General features: G+C 37.3%; 1 protein-coding gene across 1 annotated transcript in view; it reads right to left on the bottom strand.

The window, feature by feature from the left end:
* The window catches only part of LOC111158303 (sestrin 1), a 129,898-nt gene extending 108,729 nt beyond the window's left edge, over nucleotides 1-21,169 (bottom strand). The window contains exon 1 of the mRNA XM_022520255.1: nucleotides 20,342-21,169. Coding sequence (XP_022375963.1) covers nucleotides 20,342-20,620 — 279 coding nt within the window. The 5' untranslated portion in view covers nucleotides 20,621-21,169. The remainder of the gene's footprint in view (nucleotides 1-20,341) is intronic.
* Nucleotides 21,170-21,468: the final 299 nt, after the last annotated feature.

The following is a 21,468-nucleotide window of genomic DNA, read 5'->3' as shown; positions in this document are numbered from 1 at the left end:
GTTAGGGAAGGAGACCGTTCTTTCTGGACTACCCACATCACTTAAAAAGAAACTGCAGTTGGTCCAGGCAAATGGGAGGGAAGGTAGATAGATAGAAATCACCAAGTCATGATAATAACTAACCTTTATTCATTCATTCAACAAATAATTACTGGACACCTGTTTGTATGTGCTACCGTTGGTCTAAAGAGCCCAGTAGTGAACAAGAAAACATGTCCATCTTCGTGGAGCTTACAACCTACTAGGGTAGACAGAATCAACAAGAAAATAAATGTCAGGTAGTGTTTGAGACTAAGAAGGAAAAATACATCAAGATGAGGAGCTAGAAAGAAGAGGTGTTATTTTAAACAACAGAGGCATACACAAGGACAGATTTAGATTTTTTTGTTTTGCTGCATTAAGTACTAAGGCAGGCAACTGTGTTAAGCACCTTAAAGAGATCAAGGCATTGTTATCTCAGTGATAGGAACTGCTAGTATCTTATTTTGCAGATGATAAAACTGAAGCTTAGAGACGCTAAGTAACTTGTCCAAGGTTAGACAGCTGGGCAGAACCAGGATATGGACCCTGGCAGTCTGGCTATTACTGTATTAATTTCTGTATTAATTAGCTTCTGCTGAGGAAAAACACAACCTACAAATCTGTGGCTTGCATATGTATTTCTCACTGTGTTACATGAGGCCTGGCTCTACCATGCTCAGCTGGGCTCCTTGTGTTCTACAATTCTTGAAGCAAGACTTGAACTTTTTTTTTTTTTCTTTTAATTTCAGAGGTGGAGTTTAGTGATTCATCAGCTGCATATACACCCAGTGCTCATTACATCAAGCGCCCTCCTTAATGTCATCCAGTTACCCCATCCTACCCATTTCCTAGAGTTAAGAGTCTCTTATGGTTTGTCTCCCTCTCTGATTTTGTCTTATTTTATTTTTCCCTCCCTTCCCCTATGATCCTCTGCTTTGTTTCTTATTCCACATATGAGTGAAATCATACAATAGTTACGTATACATATATATGAATATTACTCAGCTGTCAAAAATGAAATCTTACCATCTTCAATGATGTGAATGGTACTAGAGAGTATTATGCTAAGACTCAAACTTTTAAGCTCTAGGCTGCCAGTTTATGACAAACCTCACAAATAATTCAAGTACCAATACCACCAGACACATCCACAAGAGGATCAGCAGACCAAGAGGGATAAGCCAATATTGAATCGGTAAGATTTTCCCTCTGCTGGTTTAAAACCCCTGAATTTTGATCACTTAAACTTTTCTCTAAAGTTTAAAGAAGGTGAGTTTAATATGCAGTCGGTCACTCTAGTTTAGTAGTTCTTAATCTTTTGGAGTTACAATCTCTTTGATAATCTGATAAAACTTGGGATCTGTCCTGAGAAAAATGTTCATTACACTATACAATTCTGCATTCAATTAAGGGACACACAGGCTCCTAGAAAAAGCCCAATCTTCCAATTTGAGAAACCTTAAATTGTTGCATCTTCCAAAATAAATCTCTGCTCTGAAAGCTTCCTTCTACTCCCTGGTGAACAAGAATGATTTTTTTAAAACTAATTATTTCATTTAATTAAAAGACAGTTTAATTATTAGCATATCAAACACATAGTTTTGTTATCTAAAACAGTTCTATAGCAAAAAAGAATAAGGGCCTAGCTAGCTATTAAGAACTACTTATTTCAGCTTCTCTAAAGGCAAGTTTTATTTATGGATTACCTGTGTATAAATTAGTCACCAATATTTTTATTCTATGGTGGCTGATTTTCTTCTATACTCAGTGGCTTACAACAAGAATGTTGTTTGATACAACTCTGGCCCCTGAGAAATACAAGTATAATTGTAAGTTATCCTAAGCCACGTAAAGCTTTTTCTTTTTTAAGAGAAGGTACATTTATCCTTTCCTCCCCAAAATCATGAAATGCATCCCTAGACTACTAAGAAATTATTTAAAGTTCTGTATCATTTTTAAATTTCATAGCGTATTACTTTAAAAAAAATACTACTAAAATACAAAACAAAACAAATTTTTAAAAATAAAACAACATGGTGGAGCAAGCAGGCAAGTAAAATAGTAACTTCTTTTTTTTTTTTTAAGATTTATTTATTTGAGAGAGGGAGGGAGAGAACAGGCGCTCAAGCACACTTCTGCACTAAGCATGGAGACCGGCAGAAGGCTCCGTCTCAGGACCCTGAGATGACCTGAGTCCAAATCAAGAGCTGGAAGCTTAACTGACTGTGCCACCCAGGCACCCCAAGAGTAATTTTTGATACATATTACCCCAACGTAATTAAATTACAATCTGGTAGAGCTCTCATTAATAACACATAGCTAAATTATTACATGGCTAATACAAGGAGCTTAAAGTAAACAGGACTATAAGGATGCTTAAATATATACTTAAACAAGGCCACCTGTGTTTGTGACTTGATCTACATTACCTTGTAAGAGAGCTAAGACTTTGATAGTTGACTACAGAATCATTAAAAAATAGGTATTTTACGGGGCGCCTGGGTGGCTCAGTGGGTTAAAACCTCTGCCTTTGGCTCGGGTCATGATCCCAGGGTCCTGGGATCGAGCCCCACATCGGGCTCTCTGCTCTGCGGGGAGCCTGCTTTCTCCTCTCTCTCTGCCTGCTTGTGATCTCTGTCTGTCAAATAAATAAATAAAATCTTAAAAAAAAAATAGGTATTTTACATCCAAAACTAGTAACACTGTTAATTATACTTCAATTTAAAAAACAGCATCTTATTTAGTCAGTATTTTTTCAATAAAAAATGGTAATAACATTTGAATAGATCTAGAAACAATTATAATTAAAAAGGCAAATTTATATTATTTGCACTTAACAAAATCAGTAATAAAATATTCTCTAGTTTTGAAAGGCAGTATAGTCTGGAGAGTAACAGACCAAACCCTGGAGACCAAACGCCCAAGTTTGAATCCCACCTCCACCGTGTAGACAAGCCAAAGGAACAGTGACAAATTTAGATAACCACTCTGTGCTTCAGCATTCCTCTCATTAAATGACTGTAGTAATGAGTGAATGCAAGTATGGGAGAAAGAAATCCGAGCACTAGAATGTAAGCTCTATGAAGGTAAATTCTTAGCTTTTTTTCTCACTAGTGTACATAGAGCCCAGAAGAGTGCTTAATGATAGTAGGTGTTCAATAAATATTTGTGGAATGACTGAGATTATAATTATTAATATGGTGATTTCTGCAGTGATGGAAAAACTAAACCAGTTAAGCTCAGCTATTTAAACTTGGAAACTTCCTCTTTCTCTCCAAACTCCCTCCTTTAAAACAAAATGGAAATATAAGCTTGCTTAAGCTGCACACCCAATTCTTCGCCTAAAGCCCATAGCACCAAAATAAGAGTAATAAACTAGTTTTCAGTTGAGCAAGAGTGCCATCTAGTGTTCATAAAAACTATAATATATAAACTGAAAATCTGGAGTAAATTTTCATCCAGCTTGATACAGGCAGAGGAAAAAAACCCATAAATGCAAAATCCATTAAGAAAAAAGAAGTCTGCTTTATTAACAGACAAAGTCTTTGAAAGAAAGGTAATTCTAAAGGCAATTAAAGAATTGTAACTTTTAAAGTTAGTATATGCCACATTAGAAGAAACTACTCAGAGTGTACTGAAGCTCTACTTACCACCATGAAGGTTATTCTCCTATGAATAGAAAGTGGTGTTGTTGAACTTACTTTCTCTTTAATGAGATGCGTTTTTGGTTTTTATTAGAAGAAACAGAAGTACCCATTATAAAATTTTGGAAAAATGTATTAAAGCATAAACCAAGGCCTAAAGATAACCAGTTACCATCTGTAGATTTTATATATATATAAGTACATATAGGATGCACACACACACACACACACACACACACACATCTCCTAGATTTTTTTTAAAAAGATTTTATTTATTTATTTGACAGATCACAATTAGGAAGAGAGGCAGGCAGAGAGGAAGGGAAGCAGGCTCCCCACTGAACGGAGAGCCCAATGCGGGGCTCGATCCCAGGGCCCTGGGATCATGACCTGAGCCGAAGGCAGAGGCTTTAACCCACTGAGCCACCCAGGCACTCCTATCTCCTAGATTTTAAATACATATAGGAAAATATTTTAATTTTAATCAAATATTTGGCCAAGAAATTAAAAACAAATATGAGAAAATGAGAAATGATTTTTAAAAACTAAAACAAAGAGCTTTCTGTACAATTGAAAAGCCGTAGCCTCAAATAAACATTGTATTCAGTGGAGTAAAAAAAATTTTTTTTTTTAAGATTTTTTTTATTTATTTAACAGACAGAGATCACAAGTAGGCAGAGAGGCAGGCAGAGAGAGAGAGATTGGGAAGCAGGCTCCCTGCTAAGCAGAGAGCCCAATGTGGGGCTCAATCCCAGGACTCTGGGATCATGACCTGAGCTGAAGGCAGAGGCTTTAACCCACTGAGCCACCCAGGCGCTCCAGTAAAGATTTTTTTAAACGGCTATCAATTATGTAATCATTTTGTTCTGGTTCTGCAATAGCCAAACTCCTTAAGGAGTTGAAGCTTATAAAATGAAAAAAGAAATTATTTTATCTGTTCCCTCTCAGATACCATTAAATTGACAGTAAAGTATACCAATTTGAGTTTGGGAGATTTGAATAAAAATTTGGGTTTGCAATTATGTTTAATCTCATTCATTATTCATTAGCGAATTGGGGTTTATTTCTAATTCCTTTTCCTCTCAAATCATAGACACAGCTGAGATGTGATTCACAGCTCATTAGATAGTCACTGAATGATGAAAAGAAAGATGTTTGCCACTTCCCACCTTTAAGACCCAATGCTGTTTTACTTTTAGTACAGAATGGGAAGTAGGGAATTTCCTAAGGTTGAGCAGGAATAATGGGGGTGGGGGCAGAAAAGTCATGGGGGTCAGGGGGGATGAAAGAAGAAAATCAAGAAGCTGCTAGAGGAGGTGGGCGGGCCCCAGCTGGGGAAGGAGCAAGACCTGGGGAAGGACAGCCATGTCCAGGCTTGTGGTGTGAGGCTCTCTTTCTCTCTGGCACTTCTCAGATGCTTTTCATGAAGAAGCAAATGGAGAAATCCACATGGCACGGAACTGAAAGCAGTCTCCCATCAACTGGCTGTAAGAAACTGAAGCTCTCAGTCTAAAAGCCCTCCAAGAATTGAATCGGTCAGCTGACTTAATGAGTTTGGAAGTACATCCTTGTGCATTTAAGCCTTCAGCTGAGACCATGGCTCTGGCTAACACCTTAATAACAGCCTCATGGGAGATTGTGAAGCAGAGGTCCTAGCTAAGCCAGATTCTCAACTCACACAAATTGTGAGATAATAAATGTGTACTGTTTTTAAGCCACCAAATTTGTTAGGAAGCAATGGATAACTAATTCAATTGTTAAACCAAAAAAGCTGCTCAAGCCCACCCTTGTGAACCATACCCTGAGTTTTGCCCCCATGCTTGCGGCAGTCTCCCCAGTTACCATCAAGGCCTGGACCCTGCTTTTCTTCTTGGCACAACTAGGTGCTCCTTTTGTGGATTTACAGATTAGGTTCTCCTTAGTTCACCTGCCTGGTCTCTCTCCCACCCAAGGGCTTCTGTACCTTCGGCAGCATGAATAATAGGACATATGAGGAAACTTCCTAGCTTCAGTGACCAGACCATCCTGGAATCTGAGTGCCTGTGTGGATTCTAAGATAAAATATAAGATATTATTAATTTCTATTCACCATTTACCAACTGGTATGAAAATACGTCAGTATTGAACAAATATTACGGTGCCAAGGCATCCTGGGTAACTGTCAGCCCTGGTTTATGCCATCAGGTTAATTCCTCAGACAAGATTCAAGATCCTAATTCTACTTCCCTTCAGTTAGTTTTTTAAAATAATTAATGTAATTTTTTAAAACTTCTTTTGGACATTTCACTCTTTAAATTCTGATGGTATTACCATGTGGAAACTGCAGAGCTGGAACTATTTTAACGCCAAATACTGTAGTGAAAAGGAGCTTTGACAAAAGTCATAGTTACATGTTCATACAGGCACTGACGGATGGCAGAAAGAAAATAAAAGGGGGCCACAAAAGGAAGCAAAAAATGAGGCCAAAACTTAGTCTGCAGGAAAGTACAACAGAGCATTAATTATTTCCAGCCAGTCATCAGAGGTTTGGTTTGGGCATGCTGGAGATAGGATTGTATACTTGTGTAAACAGATGAGTTGAGGAGAAAAGTTAATTATTACAGTAAAATTTATATGCTCCATTAAGCTTTCTTTGTTATCCTAACCCATCCTGGTCTTTCCTCACTCTGGGTTAATGCAACACTCTATGTATCATCTAATTTTTCTGCCCTTATTTTAAGTCATTTTTCAATATAAAAGTAATACATGCTCATTGCAAAAAACAAAACAAAACAAAACCAAAAAAAAAAAAAAACCAGATGTACGAAAACAGATGAATGTTTAAGAACATAGATTCTTAGGAATCAGACATGCCTCCTACCCTCCCAGTTTTCACCACTTGAGTTATATAAGGTTCACCTCAGAGCATTGTAGGTATAAAATTAGGTAATGAAGGGAGATGGGCCTTTAAAGAAAGTGCACAGTTTGTATCAATTCTTCCGGAATGTGGATATAAACCTCAAATATAAAAAGGCAACAGTATAGCAAAAATTGAATTTTGTAAATCTTGTGTGACCCAGAGAATGTCTTTAGCGGTTGTACCCCTTAGGCCTGGGGGCCAAGGAAAGTAGTATCCAGGAAGACTGAAAGTGCTTCTTCTTAACGAGAAAGCCTAGATTTTGAGAAGTTCCTGTTTCCTTGGCTAAATAAATCAGAAACCTATTCTAATCTTATAACGAGTGGGTGCATTTGTATTTATATATTTGTATATTTGTTTGGGGAAGATGTCCTCCTCAAAACCTATAATCCACCTGAAATTTTGCACATATTGTATATAAAATGCTTATAACAATGCTTGGCACATTAATAAGCACTCAATAAAATCAACCATTTATTAATAATTACTATAAAAGGAAAACTAAAATTTCCAATAATCCCGCTCTAAAAGAGAACAACAGTTAATATTTTGGTGCACGTAATGCATTTGGTGCTTCTAATGCATGTGGTACATACGTATCTCCCCTTTCTATCAAAAATATATATTTGGCACTATTTAAAAAATTTATTTTTCACTTAAATACATAGTCTTGTCTTTTCTAATATGTTTTAAAAGAATTTTCAATAACTGTATACAGCCCTTTATAAATATGTATTATAATTTATTATTTAATTATTGGGCATTCAAATTATCACCCACTTACATAAAAATACATATAGGTAATACATTTACTTATTAAACAGCATTGCAGTGATTATCATCATACATAAATTTTTCAAATGATTTCCTAGATGTGGAGCCATTATGTACAGATTCCTTTAACAACAATTGCACTTTTGTCAGCATGCTATCATAAAATTTAAAATTTTTAGTCAGTCTTGATTTGCTCTTATTTTTTTTTCTCTGCATCATCGCAAAATTCTCAAGGGCAGTGGGTGTCTTCTACTGCTTTTTATATCCCCCACAGTGCCAGAACAGTGTCAAACACAAAGAAAAATTCAAAATGAATTCTTACTTTAAAAAATAGACTCATTTCAGCCTTAGGTGGAGAGGGAGGCCAGCTAGAGGTGCTGTGGGGTTCAGGAGAAAAAACAGTAACCCTGTCATTAAGTATTTTAACAAAGGAAAAGCCACCAACTATAATTTAGTTTCATTCCAACCAATGAAAAGCATTTGATAAACATGTACTAAAATAACAAAATATTTATTTCAAGGTTTGACTCTTCACATTTTATAACACATCAACTCCCAAATTCAAAGAAGCATCCATTAAAAACTAGTATAGATTGGAATTAGACACCCCTAATCTTAATAATTACCACTAAAGAGATAATAATCTAATGTGCAAAAGGAAATAATAAAAAAATAAAATCAAGATTAAAATACTATGTATTGCAAAAGCCAAACACAACTCTAGTTTGGGGTCAAACTTTTCTTTAGAACATTACTTTTATATGTTAAACTGAAGAAAGGAAAAAAAGAGTTTGCCTTGTATCCATTTTCCAGTACTCAGTACAGGCCCAACTATGCAAGGTTTGTTTAAATCTTCAGCGTGTAAAGAAGATGAACTAAACTTTTAATGGAGCATTTAAGAAAAAGCAAATGGAATTATTTGTTAGTAGCTGTTACTAATAAAGGAAGTATAGTATTAAGATTTTCCATCTTCTTTGACAAGATTCATTGTCAAAATCATTTTGATTCATCATGCTATACTAGATTTTTTAAGGCACATGCCACAGGTATCAAAACTCTGACCTAACAAGTGGTATACAAAATTATGCAAAATGGCAGGCACTATTATGAATTTGAAAATATTGTGTGCTTAGCCATATAGTTATGATGAAATTTGCAACTGGCTCAATTGTAATTGTGGCTCAGTTGGTTAAGAGTCTGCCTTCCACTCAAGTCATGATCCCAGGGTCCTAGGATTGAACCCCACATCTGGCTTCCTGCTCAGCAGGTACCCTGATTCTCCCTCTCCCTTTGCCTGTAGCTCTCCCTGCTTGTCTTGTGCATGCTCTCTCTCTCTCTCTCTCTAAAATAAATAAATAAAATCTTAAAAAAAAAACTTCAGATAAACCAAAATTTAAAAAAAAAATTTTTTTAATTTAACCTGCAACATATAGACAACAAAGTTAAAAACATCTCAACAATTATGTTAATTTAAGTACACAGTTCAAATTGAGTAATTTCTTAAAATCATATAATTTATTTCACAATTTAAACAATCAAGATTAAGATGTTCCATTTTGATCAGATAAATGTTGAACTGTGGAAAGGATAAGGAAAAAGTACTTTTCTACATTATTTAAACACAATCCTTCATGGTTCTAGTAACAATTTTCCACAATAACGGAATAAAAGAACCCAAGAACTTTAAAGTATGCATGGGAGACATACAAACAGAAAAATGATTTCTATATGAGCTCAAAGTAGTGATACAATCTGGGCTTGATTTCTAAAAAGACAATTGAGGCCCCTTTCTTTTTAGCTGTAAACAACTTGCTGTTATGACATGTAATGCAATACCATATTTTGGGAAATTTCAAACATTCACAATCCACAGGAAAAATACTCAACACTCCTACACTATTTTTTTTTAAGCCCACAATAGTGCAGTCTTTCAGCTACAAAGCCAGAAGCCAGTTAAAAAACCAGTACTTTTCCACTAGAGTTACTTATGGGGCAGGGAAGGGGATGTTCGACACTGCAAACGTTAGGGTCTAAAATAAGATCATTGCAAGGAGTTACTACAACACTCACACTGCCAGCACTGTCATGGCAACAATGGACTAGCTAGGAGAATGCTCTTTTAACATTCAAAGCTAACCTTGAGTCTATTACTCATGGAAATATACCAAATTTTCTTTTAGACAGTTCACTAAAGAAATCATCTTACTTGGTAATCTCTTAATGTAAAAATAAACCTTTCATACCCTGTATTTCCAAGATCACAGTCCAGAGTCTGCCTGTAATCAGCTGAAATTTATAACGATGACATAATAAAAATTATGTACAATGAAATGTGAAATTAATCAGGTTCCAAATGCAATTTTCAAGATGGGCCAGGGTTTAAATAAGAATTTGGATATGCAATTTACTTCAGTGTTTTTCCTAGAAACACCGAAGTTATACATTTCATCCTGAAGGAAAATTAATTTGGAACAAAAAGTAATAAATATTTTCACTGCTAGGAGACTTATATTAAATTTTTATTCAAAAAGAGCAGTATAATGGTGAAAAGGGTGGTCTCTGAGGAGTCTCAATGGCTGGGTATGAAACCTGGCTCTCTTACTAGCTACGATACCTTGGACAAGTTATTTAACCTATCTGGGCCCTGATTTTTCCTCATGATAAAATAGGGACAAAATACCTACTCTTAAAATTTTGTTGTGAAAACTGAATGAAAAAAAAATATATATATATGTGTGTGTATGAACGTTTGTATGTAGAGGGCTAAGAACTAGGCTTCCCATAAAGAATGCCTAATCTTACTACATCGAAAAGTTTACATTCTGCCAAACTAGAAAGATTAAAAGATTGCTGCAGATGACTTAAGGTAACTTGGTTCCAATGCCACAACAGATTTTAAGGGGGACAGGCATGGCAGAACACATGCCACACACAACCAAGCAAATTCAAGAAATCTAACATGGTACAAAATCTCTTCAAGCCCTGTTACCTTTCTTGGGGTATCTTTTCGGCCAAGAATCTTTGATTAGTTACTTTGTTTTAATCATATCAAACTGTCTAAGCTGGGTCAGTTACCTGGCAAGAATGAAAGGACTGTTTTGGGGACTTTCAGCTGAATATGTCAGGATCCCACTGTGGGTAGCTGAGCAGGAACACTGATAGTGCAGCTCCAATCTCCTCAGCAGACCTGCAAGGCTAACACTCTCTGCAGCAGGTAACTTGCCTGAAGATTCAGTTGCTTCCTGACAACACTGACATACAAGCCATGATTTGCTTTTCCTACATTATGTGTCCCTGGAGATGTATTTGAAAGTCAAATGCTCACAAGTGGAATAATAGACTAACATGATATCAAGGGAGGAATCGAGTTCCCAGAAAGCTAAAACAGTATATATAAAATCCTTAATTTACTTCCAAGAGGTGTTTTTTAACTCTAGGGTGCTATCCTCTAGGCCAGGGAACCTGGGAAATGGGTGAAAATTTTCCCAGCTGCTCAGGAACCTGGGGTACCCTAAAAAGCATATTGTGCCAGTGGCTCAATTTCCCATCTTTTTTCTATCACACCGTGGGGGCGGAACAGAATATTAATAGTTAACACTCACTGAGTGCTTACTGGATTCCAGTAAGCGTTGCACATGTTACCTCATTTAATCCTTTCAACTCTGTGAGGGAACTGAGGTTTAAGGAGGTTATGTAATTTGCCCAAGGTCACAGAGTTTGGCAGAGTAAGAATTAAAGCCAGGTCTGACTAACTCCAAAGCCCATGATCTTGACAATTATACTCTAATCCTATCCAAATACTAAAGCAAAGGCCTTGGCCATGGACCTCCACATGGCCACCTGGATGACACATGCAGCGGCCTGCCTGCAACTCGTTCCGGCTGGTGCCATCCTAACATAGCAGAATGGTGTTAGACTCCCAGGAGGGGATGGATGCTACAAATTTGCCATCACCACTACAGCAAACCTCTGGGGGAGCCAAACACCTACCTGGGGGCAGTAGCTGGTTTAAAGCACCCTCTGCTGAAGTTGGACATCAGCACTAATCAGCTTATATATGAAAATTCAATGTACAGAAGACAACTAGGAGTGTTAATATATGTGGATACAATGCAAAGTGTAAGATGTCCAAAAAAATCCTGAAGTAATGCCAGTTTGGAGTTCGACTCATTAAACCACCTAAGATCAAGCTTATCATCATCAACATCATCGCTAATATTTATTGAATACTATGTATTTCTAATTGCTTTACATGTTCTACCCTGAGTTTGGTATTATTGTTACCCTCATTTTATAGGCAAGTAGTCTCAAAGAGTTTACTCATAAATAAATTTTAGGTTGCAGAATACTGAAAGTTACAAAATGCTTTGCCAATATGATCTCTTTTATAATCAAATCACAAGGTAGACAATAATGTAAATTCACAGAGAGGAAATGGAGACTACTGAGGTTAATTTACTCACGAGCAAATGGCTGGTAAAGAAAATCCAGTAAGATCTTTATTTTTTTCCCAGTAAGATCTTTAAATTACTCTGAAGTAATACCTCTAGTCAATGTGAGACTGTATACCTCGAATAGTTAGAAAACAAAATAAATTAAGAAATTTTTAAAATCAGAATCATTATTAAAACTAAGTGAAACAGCCTCTCCTCTGCCACGTCAAAAGATAGATAAGCACAGTGTTGGGCATATAGAAAGTACACAACAAATACCTAATAAATGAAATGAGAAGAAATAATTCACTAGGTTCAATGGTAAAAATCTACACTGTCTCAAAAAAAAAAATTCAATTATTTCTCCTACTCAGAACTTCTGTCATCAACAAAACTGAATCAATACAGTTTATATTTTATAATTTAAGTTTTCCAGTGCACACATTACTTGTTAGATGAAACAGCAGACACCCCTTAATTTGGTGAGGTGTAATCACTACACAACTTTGAGAGACCTTGTTTTGTGAGAAAACCTGTCTCCCTTATCTTTTAAATCACTTTTTACTTTTGAAAGTCTGCTCTTAAATATGTCCTTCAGTACCATTGAACATATCACTCTACCACTATTTTGCAAGGCTTGGCCTTTATCACATGATTGGAAGAATATCTTGCTGTGTTTAGGCTATGAATAGCATTTGAAAAAATACTCAGTTATAATTATAGAAAGCTAACACCTGCCAACTTGCTAGAAAATGAAATCATGTAAAATTTAAGATGAGTGTGCAATGCTTGTCAAACGCTTAAGTATCAAAACAGTAAATGCTCACTTTTAGTGGGGTAAACTAAGATTCTAACTAGACTCTACTGAATATTACACATAGAATTTAAACAATTTTAAAGTTAAAACACTAAATGAATACTATTTATACTATTAAATGAATATTCTTATTTAATGAATATTTATATATGAAAGTTGATTTCTGAGCTGAAGGCAGATGCTTAACCCACTGAGCCACCCAGGTGTCCCAAAAAACAAACATCTTTTAAAAGATTTTTAAAATATACAAACAAGGGTCGCATAGGTGGCTCAGTGGGTTAAAGCCTCTGCCTTCCGCTCGGGTCATGATCTCGGGGTCCTGGGATGGAGCCCCACGTCGGGTTCTCTGCTCGTAGGGAGCCTGCTTCCTCCTCTCTCTCTCTGCCTGCCTCTCTGCCTACTGTGGTCTCTGTCAAATAAATAAATAAAATCTTAAAAAAAAATACACAAACAAGAAGCCTGCGTGGCTCAGTGGGTTGGGCCTCTGCCTTTGGCTCGGGTCATGATCTCAGGGTCCTTGGGATGGAGTCCCACATTGGGCTCTCTGCTCAGTGGAGAGCCTGCTTCCCACGCTCTCTCTGCCTGCTTCTCTGCCTACTTGTGATATCTCTCTGTGTCAAATAATAAATAAATAAAAATCTTAAAAAAAAAAACACACAAACATTATGAAAAATGTATCTTTATCAGCACTAGTTTAATGTGGAGTAGTAACCAAAAGGAAAAAAAAAGCAAAGCATGGGATGTTTCTATAGTATGCCTATTTAGCTGAGTTTTTCATATTTCAATTTCCAGTCTGCCCAATGCCCCCACACAATACCATCATCAAATATTCTGAGGGACTCTCAGACGCCCCTGAGTACACTGTGCCTACATAATTAAAGTACTTGGTAATTTTATCAAGGTCATCAAAGGTCTCAATGTAATAAATGTAGTCTAGAAAAGTTGTGTCAAAGTAAGACCTATTTTCCATTGACTTCCATTAAAAAAAGCAAGTATTTTACCATATGGTATGACAAAAATAGACTGATTTGAGAAACTGTGACAAAGAAGAGATTAAAACTGGTGGCAAACCTTGCTTGTTGTACTTCCATCCTACTATGTATTTTAGGTACTGCTCTCCTCCCCCAGCATCTCCCTTGTCCTTCCCCAAGTTCTAAAGATTTCCCCATTTCTATGGCTCCTCCAGTCCATGTTAATTTGCTTCCACATAAACACTGCCTCTTCTCAAATATGAAAATCCTTTATGATTAAGACAAAATACCAAACAGGCCCTTCTATATCAAAGTTTTAAGTGACTGATAACTCTTTATTATATGCAAGATTCCATGTCTACTTTCTGGTCAGGTCAGCTGAAACAAATCCTTAAATTGGCTGCTTGAGTTATTAATTTATTTTCTATTCAAATGGTTAAAAGATATTCTGCAAATTTCTAGAGGTCACTAAAAAGAAAATGAACATAACTCCAAAAGAGAACAGCACCCCCACACCTATTTTCTCGTTCTTTTACTCCATGAATGATCTGTAGAGCACTTTAAGGGCACAAAGTGTTAAAGATGAGAAAATAATTCTAATTATGCTAAACCATTGTTTCAGAGGGTCCTTCATGATGGAATGAGCAACCCATGACCTTAAACTGAAATCTAATAAGCAAGTGTTTAACATCCCATTTTTCTGCAAAACACTACATCCCATTTATAAGTTAAATAACATGCTTATAAAAAAAAAAAAACCATTTTTAAATTAATCATCCAGGTTTTTGTTTGTTTGTTTGTTTCTTTCTTTCTTTCTTTTTTTTCCATGCTAGAGACCATCTGGGGCACTGTAACAGGAATATTTGAAATCTGAAAACTTAAAAAAAAGGGGGGGGCATCCTTGTTTCCTTGCTAGTTTCAGTCTTTTCTCAAAAGTCAGAACAAAGGGAAGAGGAGAGGATGTATTTATATATTATAAAGAGGACACTGAGGGTAGATAGCGCAGATAGGATTCATCCTGTAAACCCATGGGCAAAAAAAAAAAAAAAAAGATAAGCTCTTTGTCTGCAAACCATTTAGAAAAAAAGTTAATAGCTGCCTTCAGTTTCTTCACATTCTCCATTCAAAGAAACACAGACAACCTGAGGGTAAATAGCATTCCCCACTGAGATCAAAAGCTGCTAAAGAAAGTGGTCAAAGGTAGGAATGAGAGGAGAACTGCATAGAGAAGTAAGCCAGGAAGCTTTCTGAAGGAAAGGGACTGAGTTCTCAGTATATTAATAAAATAAGAAAGGCCAGAAAATAGTAGATATGGAAGAGAGAAACTTAGTGTAAAACTGAAAGAAGACTCATATTGCTGTGGCTGAAAGTAGCAGTGAATTATTTGAGATGCACCACCTTAAATTTTTGGCTTTGACTAGACATAGCAGTAAAAAGGAAATCAAAACAAAACAATCAGTTTAAAAGCCCAAATCTGCTTCTAGAATGTTCCTAATCTCATGTTACATTTTATATCGTTATGCTTCTAATCTAATAGAATCTAAATTATAACTAGACCAGGGGTGCCTGGCTGGCTCAGTGGGTTAAAGCCTCTACCTTCAGCTCAGGTCCTGGGATGGAGCCCTACATCGGGCTCTACATCAGGCTCTCTGCTCAGCAGGGAGCCTGCTTCCCTTCCTCTCTCTGCCTGCTTGTGATCTCTGTCTGTCAAATAAATAAATAAAATAAAATAAAAGTAAAATAAAACTAGACCAAAGCAATACTTTATCTAGTGAGATATTAGATCAGTTCTAATAAGGCCTCTGACTAAACTTGACTACCTTGCATCCCCCTTCTTCCTCACCAACAGAAATTTTTTTTTTAATTTTTATTTATTTATTTGACAGAGAGAGACATCACAAGTAGACAGAGAGGCAGGCAGAGAGAAGGGAGAAGCAGGCCCCCCGCCGAGCAGAGCGCCCCACCCGGGGCTTGATCCCAGGACCCTGAGATCATGACCCGAGCCAAAGGCAGAGGCTTAACCCACTGAGCCACCCAGGCGCCCCCAGAAATTTTTTTGTTCAAGTGATGGGGGTGTCCTGGCTGTTAGGGGATGAATGCAGATTAGCCCAAACCAAAACCAGAAACGCGCAATTTCCTTGCCAATGACTAGCTTAGAAAAGGGCATGTGACCCAACCCTAGTTAATAAAAACTGACGGGAAGTCTGATGGAGGCTAGAAAAGCTTTTCTTCCCTGATAGACACAAGAGAAGAAACTCTTAACTGTAGATCGGTCACGACTGCATATGGAGCTTGGAACTGCTGAGGTAACCTTGCCACAAGTAGAGACAACACTTCCTATGCTGAGAGAAGGAAAGCAGAAAGATAGAAGGCAAACAGGTAATGTAGTTTGATAATGAATCAATCAACGATGCTTGGAATTACCCAACCTCAAGATTTATTATACTAAGTAATAAATTTCTTATTGTTAAATGTACAAACTATATATTACCCAAATTTGATATCAAATGGATACTCCTCAACTGCAACCCTTAACAACCGAAATGTGCATCTTACCCAAGAGCTAAAGTGTCATTATCTCCTTGGGGGGTAACAATTGCTTCACTAAATGAAAGCCTCCTCCACCTCAAGTAACAAAGTATATATCTTTGTTACTTGTTCTAAATTTTCTAAAGTCAAATTACTTTCAGATAGTGTTACTTGCTGGCATGTTTACAAGAAAATTGAACACTTTTCCTTTTTCATAGTACAGAAATGAAAATGATCAAATGACCATTCTTAGAAAACTACTTGGCTGTTTTGAACACTCATAATCTTTTGATGAATATTTACACACTTACATTCCTCCCTTTATTATGTGCATCAAAGACTACAGTTCACCAGTAGACTATACTAATGTATCCGGCCAGTGTTATTACACCTGTTCCTTAGTTTAGAAAATCACACATTGAAAAGGTATTATGGGGTTAAGAACAACAACAAACGCAGCATAAATAAAGCCTACTATGAGAATAGAAGACCTTCCTCAAAAGCAGGGAACAAGTCTTATTGATCTCCCAGACCAGCGCCTCTCACAGAACGGTTCTCAAAAATGTGTTCTACAGATTTGAATATGTTGATGTGAAATCAATAAATTGAGAACAGGAATACAGAGAATGCTCTCTCCCAAGGTGCCAATTTTTTACAGGTTTAGCCATTTTGAGTTGAATCCATCCTATCCCTTCCCCACCAACTCTCTTCCTGACTATGGTCGTCTGAACTGATTTATAGCAATTAAGAGCAGGAGCAGCTACAGGAATTGCAAATTCAGTTCAGCTTCTGCTGCTTTACCAATGAATAACAGAAAGCATTATGGAGCACTGTATTTTATTATTTGGTTTCTCATGTGAGGTTGGAGCAGTATATGGAAGCCAGATGACAGGGGACCTTATGTGACATCTTAAGAAGTTTAAATTCTATCCTCAAGGATTTTAGATAGGAGAGTAACATGATCAGATTTCATTTCAGATAAATGACTCTGAAGTTATGATACATCAACTTGGAGGATGGACTAAGTCTGGAGAAGTGACAGATTAACAATGGCAGAACTACAACCATAGTAGCAGAGGCAGAAATCCCTTCAGGAACTTTTTCTAATCAGATGTATCATAGGCAACTTAATCTCAACATGTCTAAAACAGAACTCACCACCCCTCCTAAACTGATCCTTTACCACTCTTTTGTCTCAGGAAATGGCTGAACTATTCACCAAGTAGTTCAAGCCAGAAACTGGAGAGCATCCTTGATTTTGTTATATTCCCCATCTCCTGTATCCATTTCAATACTATATCCTGTGGCTTCTAATTCTCAGGAATCTCCCAGACCCATTCACTGTTTCCCACTTGTTCCCACTATGTCCTACTTCATCATAATTTTTGCTTTGGACTAGTGGAATAACTCCTAACTGATGTTGCACATCCACTCCTGACCCCCGAAATTTATTCTCTATATTGCTCCAAAAGTAATCCTTGGAATACACCGTGGATCATGTCCCCATCTTGCTCAAAGCCCCTTAGTGGATTCCAATTGTTACTAGGATAAAGTCTACCACTCTAAACTTGCCCTACAAGATTGTGTTTATCCAACTCCTGCCTAAAGATATTAAGAATTCCTAATATTACTGAGCATTTCTTATGTGCTATGGCACTGTGCTATGTTTTGGAAGCACTGTTTCATTTTATTCTCATTGTGAGCATCATCTTAATTTTGCAGATGAGGAAACTGAGTCAAGGACAAATTATGCAACTTATTCAACATTGCAGAGCTAATAAAGTATTGGAGCCAGATCCGACAGAGAATGTGCTTACGTTTTCATTCTCCCTTCAAAAACATGCTCCAAACACATTGTGTTACTTTCCATTCCTAGAACTCATCTGCTCTCTCTTGCCATGAGGTCGGTCTTCACACAACTGTTCCCTATGTGTGGAATGTCCCCCTCACAAATATCATTTTTGCCTGGATTATATCTATTCATCTGTCAAATCTCTGCTTAAGTTTCATCTCTTCTCGAAGTCATCCCTTACTATCTGAAATTACATTGTTTGTTTATTTCTTTATGGTCTGTCTCTCCAGTAAAATATCAAAACTGTTCACCACTGGTTCTTAGTTCTTAGAATGGCATTCACCAGGGGTTCAATAAACATTTGTTGTATGAAGGCATGCATGAATGATTGGGGATGGAAACTCCCTAATCTGGTGACTTTATTCAGGCTGATAAGAAATAAAAAGAAGCCAAATATAAATTTGTTCATCCATTGGATATTTAATAGCTTCCAGGTCCCAGCCAATACTCTTGAGAACTTAACGGCCCTCCTGAAGGGGACAGACATAAACATGTGAAGACAGCACAATATAAGTAGAGTGCCTGTTACAACAGTAGCAAGAATTAAGTGCAGTAGATGCAGAGATGCAAGAAGAGTATAAATCTATGGAAAACCTGCAGAGTGGAGGAGACTCTTTAATTTTTTTCCAGGATGAATGAATCTTAAAATATATATCACAAAGTCCAGGTCTTTCACTTATGAAAAAGGAGAGAAGCATTCATTTTATACTGGGGCACTTTATATCTTTAATTCTCACAACAGCTCTATGTTATTATTCCCATTTCATAGATGTCGGAATCCAAACTCAGAGAGATCAAGTAACTTAACTTGTCCAAGGTTATGAGGTATGTTAATAAAGGAGGAGAATTTGAGCCCAGGTCTGACTCCAGTATCCATTTACTTACCAATATATCACAGTCCTTTGACCCTGCGCTCCCCAGAGCCTAATTACTTCTGTTTTCAGTACAATTATTAACTAAATTGGTTATCTGCTTTCCCATTTGAATATAAATAAGCAGCAAAATTAAAGATTCAGGAAGAGAACAAAGTGAAGTATACTGACAGTAAGAGGAGAAACAGAAAAACTATTAAAAACTGAACACAAAAATTCCAAAAATATGGACCATGTAGTCCCATACATTCCACCCTCAGCTAAACAATAGTACTTGATGCGCATAATGATGATCCCATTGTGGAAAAAAATGGTTGTTCTAGACACTACAGTCTAAGAAAGAGAGAAATAACTTTCAAGGCTTTAAAGGGTAAACTTCAGGTATCTAGAAAATTCCTCTCTGATAACTCTGGATAAATGAATTGTAACAACTGTTCCCAAACTGTTTGTGAGAAGAACTATCCCAAGATCTTGAAAAGAGTCTTCATTTTATGGACATGATTATTTTTCTGTTGCTTTAAACTAACCAAAATAGAAAAACTATTAATCTTAGCTTACATATTCGTGTGTGTGTATCCAAGTAAACTATAAGTTTTAAGAACTTCTCATAAATGACTTTGAACAACACATGGATTGAGTAATTTAGACTGACCAGCATAGTGTTACTGACCATTCTTAGGATCTAAAAACAACCTTTCTCTAAACAAACAAGTCCAAACAAAACCCTTCTAATAAATCTTCCAATAAAACAGGAGAAATTGATCACATACAAAACAGGAGGAAAACTAATATTTTTCATCTGTTACACTGAAACTTAAGTAGGTACGTATGTGAAAAAGAAAAAATCAAACAATTGAGGCAAACACAGAGAAAACTAATTGAATAATTTACCATGAATGTTTCTACCATTCACTCAACCTGGATTCAACTTTTTAATCTGAAGATGTTAGCTTCTTTATAATAGAGGCTTTTATTATTTTATGTAATTCATTTTTTTTTTAAAAAGGTTTTTGGAGAACAGACCCTGATTTTTTGTTTTGCTTCAAAGAACATGAGAAAATTGTTCACCAATTATCTTGAACAAGTGAAGAAACATTTAATATCCTTTATCATTTGAGAGGCTTTTAAATGAAGAAACTTTCCACACAGAATATTGTTTGTAACAATGTGAAAAGTATACTGGCTATACTTCCTAACAATATATAAAAATGAATATAAGGAAAAGCAAGTCTTTACTTGCAATTAACTGTAACTTTCTCGTATTTTTCTGGGAGAAATACAGTTTCTGCTCAAACTCTCTAGAAGGACAATTCTTGTTTACTTATATTTGAAAACTGCTTTTATTTTAGTTCCACTTGTACAGTTTTGGCTCCAGATTCAACGTCTTCCAAGCCACTCTAAATTTAAGCTGTAGAATGAATTTGTAATGGGTTCACAAAACCACCTAGCAGCAAATACAACGTGAATAACTGCAGGTAAAACTGCACTGTACTACATGGAGATTGACGGTTGTAATTACAATGTTTTCTTACCTGGACGCTCTTCAAAATAAATTCAGTTTTCTCTCTTACATCTTTAAAGGGACATCTCTTAGAAAGCATCAGCAGATGAGCAAGAAGTTTATTCAACCCATCCAAAGAAACAGCATTTGAAAGCCCGTCTGATGGACGAAGAGGTGTCTCTTTCACCGAACGAAGATACTCGGTTTTTCTCAAAATGGTTTGCTTAATGTTTTCCAGTGCTGTCTCTCTAGTAGTTGAATCTCTACTGCACAGTCCATCCCATCTCACTTCATTCTCCCCTTCAGCCATGACAACTGGAGATTTTTTTCTTTGCCGTCTTCAGTTACCCTTCAGCATGTCCCCAAAAGCACTTTGTATTTTTAAAACGAGAAATGTAAGAATAAAATCAGAGAAATCGAATCGTCATGAAAACACAAATGTCTGGGAGACATCTGGAACCAGAAGTGTCTTTTATATTGCTTTCAACCAATCTGCGAGACAGAACTCACCCTCTCCTACATGAAGGGGCAGTCTTCTTGTCAGAGACTAAAAAAAGTTGGAAAGTTGAAACCCTACAGCGCTGGCTCTGCTGGACAGGCAGTCCCGGGGAAGTGCTCTCCTCCGTCTCGCGGGGTCAGCGGATATCCTCACGTTGTGGAGCTGTCAAATCCGTGCTCTGCCCAAAAAGGCTGGTAACAGTTGAAGGCGCTCCAGCCATTCGGGATTTTTTGTCTGGGCAGCCACCGGGTTCTCAGGAGCATTCCCACCCCGCCCCTCCTCCGGCACCAGTCCCCGCCCCCTGCAGCTCCTCCCTACCCCTCAGCTGCCGCCGGGAGCTGGTGGGGAAATCTCGCCAAACCCTTGCTCACTGGCTGCCGCGGCCGGAGACCCAGTCGCTCGTTGGTGGCGACCGCCTCTGGCAGCCGCTGTCCCGGCTGCAGCGTTGGAGGAAAGTGTCTCCTGCCCCAAGATTCCGGATCCCCGAGCAGACGCCTTTTCTTTTCCTATACCTGGGTCCTCGCCCACCGCCCACTAAACCTGATGGTCACAGGGCTGGGCCGCAATCCCCAAAAGCGGGGCCGGGCCGCGAAGCTGGCCGAGAAGCCAGGCGGGAGGCGCAGAGCCCGCCCCTTCGCCCAGCCCCATCGGTGGGGCTC

This window comes from Enhydra lutris, unplaced genomic scaffold (assembly GCF_002288905.1).
Source record: "Enhydra lutris kenyoni isolate GAN:26980312 unplaced genomic scaffold, ASM228890v2 scaffoldscaffold58, whole genome shotgun sequence".
Lineage (NCBI taxonomy): Eukaryota > Metazoa > Chordata > Mammalia > Carnivora > Mustelidae > Enhydra > Enhydra lutris.
The sequence above is the reverse complement of the archived record's forward strand: the minus strand, read 5'-3'. Positions and strand labels throughout refer to the sequence as shown.